The following is a 2,889-nucleotide window of genomic DNA, read 5'->3' on the forward strand; positions in this document are numbered from 1 at the left end:
ATGTATGCAGCAGGTTTCCGTCCAGGTTTTGAGGCCGATGTCAAGGGTGGTGAGCGCACATTTTCATTTGATCGTGCACGGGCAAACCAACTAATATAGTTTGACTGATAGGCCACTATACGTGGAATGCAGCCACAGCCGCCGATCTATACAAGATGGAGGAGGACTTGAAGCGCCAGGGCAATCTCCCAAGAATAGAATCTTTCTTTGCGGAAAGATTCAGTGGCCTTTCCTTGTCTGCATTCGAGTCAAACACATCGATCGCAGCCCGAACCCATGCGCCATCTTGGGCGAATGAGTCCTTCTACGTATCACCGAATTCCAAGGTTTTTGGATCAAATATCACAGTTACTTTCGATGAGTTTGCCAATAAGAAACATAAAGATCGAGACGTTTCTAAATACACATTTGGCTTTTTCGGGTTAGTGGACCGAGTCACCGGGGACCTTTACGAGCGAGGATCCACCTCACCACAAGGCGATACGAGAGGTGCCCGGTTTGCACTGGATGACTACAACTTTGACATCAATTTAGATGCATCTGATAGTGTAATAGAGATGCTGTGGAACTCTCAAGTTCACCATCACACAACCCCATCAAAAACCTATAATGCACGTGGGGTGCAGGTTGGACCGGCACAGGCTGAAATCACACGATTTGCATGCTCTTGCCAGATTTCACAGGCGTTGGTGAATCGGATCGATAAGGTCAAGTCTTTGCAAAGTGAGATGGGTGAAGATGTTTGGGTAGTTTATCAATCCGCCGTTTTGACTGGTTACAAAGAACAAGCCCATAAAAAAATGAAAACTCTGGCTCTCAAATTAGGAATTTGGAAGGATGACTTCTGAGCGTTTTGTAGTAGTACAATTCACATGTGGTCACATGAACGATTGTGTTATTTGGGATAATTGTTACATTTATTATATTTTGGTGGTCTGTTCTTTCTGGCTGTCTCATCCTTCCTATTACTCGTATCTTTCAATCAAAAGTATGGTATTGTCTTCAGATCGGATCTAATTTTTCATGCTATTCATTAAAACTTGTTTCCGAAATCTTTTTGGAGAGTAATCTGAGCCGAGAATGCAATGGCCAACTATACTATGTAATCATAGTACCTCACAACTTCACTTATGTTATGAAGTTTTGAAGCTGAACGTTAAATTGAGAGTCAAACATAACCAGATGCGAGGTTGGGAAGCAAATGTCAAGCTACGTATGAGATTGGTAGATCGCGTGTGAAGTTGTTGTGAAGCTACAGATTTGTAAACATCGACCTCAAAAGAAACGATTGTGTGAAGTTATTGCCTATTGGATTGCCTATTGGATTATGTTCCATGAGCTTGAAAACATGCAATTGGGTTCACAACTTCACATCTTCACATGCTGTGTGAAGTTAACTTGAAACAAGACTCATTCTGAAGTCGTTTGTGGTTGTGAAGACTCATTGTGAAGTCGTTGTGAAGCTACACATAAACAGCTCACAACCTCGGCCATATTGACAAATGACTACTTGACGTAGTCGTTTCTGATCACAAAGACTCATTGTGAAGTCATTGTGAAGCTGCACATGCTCACAACCTTGTTCATCACTTCGGGCAAGCAATGCAGGGTATTGATCCTATTAACATCTAATGGCTACATACAACATTTAATCAGTCAGCAAGCTGCTCGCTGGTCGTCTTTGAGGCTTCTGTTTTATTATCACTATCATTGGTATCACTAGTATTGGAATCCGGTTCGGAATCACTTTCTATTGATACATGGACAGGATCTCCCAATCCCAATCGTAACCGAGACTCGTCATGTTTGCGGTATCTTGCTGCCCTGAGGCCCTTGGCTAGCTTGGCAAAAACTTTGCAGTTCACATCATATAAACCTGTCCAGCCATCTGAATTCGTGTCGCGTAACAGGGTCCAATCGGAGTTTAAGAGAGGGATGGGAAGGGATGGACAAATTGTTAATTCTACAGATACGTCCTGGTTCCGCCGAACCATTGCTATTACAATAGGTGTAATTAGGACGGGAGGAGGGGTAAAGAAGGGGGGAGTGTACATGGTTGCCGTGTCTAGTTTAGAATAGTAGATCACTGGTTGGTTATAAGTATTGGCAATCAGTGTCGTTCCTCCGGGCATAGGGTAATATAAGTCTGATGAAGCTGTGTCGTGTGGGTTTTGGAGGATGTCGAGAAAATGCTCAATGGTGTAATTGACACATAGCGAAGGAAGGTGTTGTTTGTACCAGTCGTATCTTGATAAAAGTTCTTCTTCCATCTCCTTGCGGATGATTGGTGCGTCCACTTCATCCCGGCCGAGCGAAACAGCAATTGAAGCAAAAGCACAAAGGCCATTTCCAACTACATCGGTGACAGATATCAGAAAGGGGTGTAAGTATGAGGGTATGTCATCCATACAAGGGATAGCCTGAAAACCAATGCACATCAATGCACAGGTTAGCGTACATCAAGAGTATGAAACAAAGGGGGAAGGTCTATACCTCTGGTAAGTTACAGGATGGTGTTATTTGGTTTGCCACGTCTTCATTGTTCTCGGCGGCGGCGGGGGCGTATTGACACTGAAGAGGTGTTAACAATCATTGAATGAGGTGTTTAAAGTTTCAAAATTTTCAGTGGGTAATTGATGTAAAGCTTACATTGGATGCTGAATCGGTTTGAGAAAAACCAGAACATGATCGCAATGATCTGTTGCGCTCACCTGTTGAGGCCAAAATGGGAGCTTTTGCTGGTGTGGCAGAGGCCTTGGCACGTTTGGTACGTGATGAGGTGTTGCTTTTGTTCGATGTGATTCTTCGGTTTATCTACTGGGCTAGACGGTTTACTCTTCCTGAGTTCTAACTGCCGTCTTTCCCCCCTTCTTTTTAGGCCTTCTTTTT

At 43.5% G+C, this 2,889-nt stretch overlaps 2 protein-coding genes across 2 annotated transcripts in view; one reads left to right on the top strand and one right to left on the bottom strand.

Annotated features, from left to right (window-relative positions):
* MELLADRAFT_69697 (uncharacterized protein) lies at positions 1–848 on the top strand (the record flags this gene model as incomplete). The annotated part of the gene is made up of 4 exons (XM_007418770.1): positions 1–49; positions 133–308; positions 427–496; positions 535–848. 4 exons carry the CDS (start codon positions 1–3, stop codon positions 846–848), a joined length of 609 nt encoding a protein of 202 aa, XP_007418832.1.
* Positions 849–1,652: 804 nt separating this feature from the next.
* The window catches only part of MELLADRAFT_113998 (uncharacterized protein), a gene marked incomplete at both ends in the record, with an annotated part of 2,335 nt that continues 1,098 nt past the window's right edge, over positions 1,653–2,889 (bottom strand). The window contains 2 exons of the mRNA XM_007418788.1: positions 1,653–2,155; positions 2,712–2,785. Of these exons, the coding sequence (XP_007418850.1) occupies positions 1,653–2,155; positions 2,712–2,785 (577 nt within the window). The remainder of the gene's footprint in view (positions 2,156–2,711; positions 2,786–2,889) is intronic.

The sequence above is a fragment of the Melampsora larici-populina genome, assembly GCF_000204055.1.
Source record: "Melampsora larici-populina 98AG31 unplaced genomic scaffold MELLAscaffold_105, whole genome shotgun sequence".
In the NCBI taxonomy this organism is placed as follows: domain Eukaryota; kingdom Fungi; phylum Basidiomycota; class Pucciniomycetes; order Pucciniales; family Melampsoraceae; genus Melampsora; species Melampsora laricis-populina.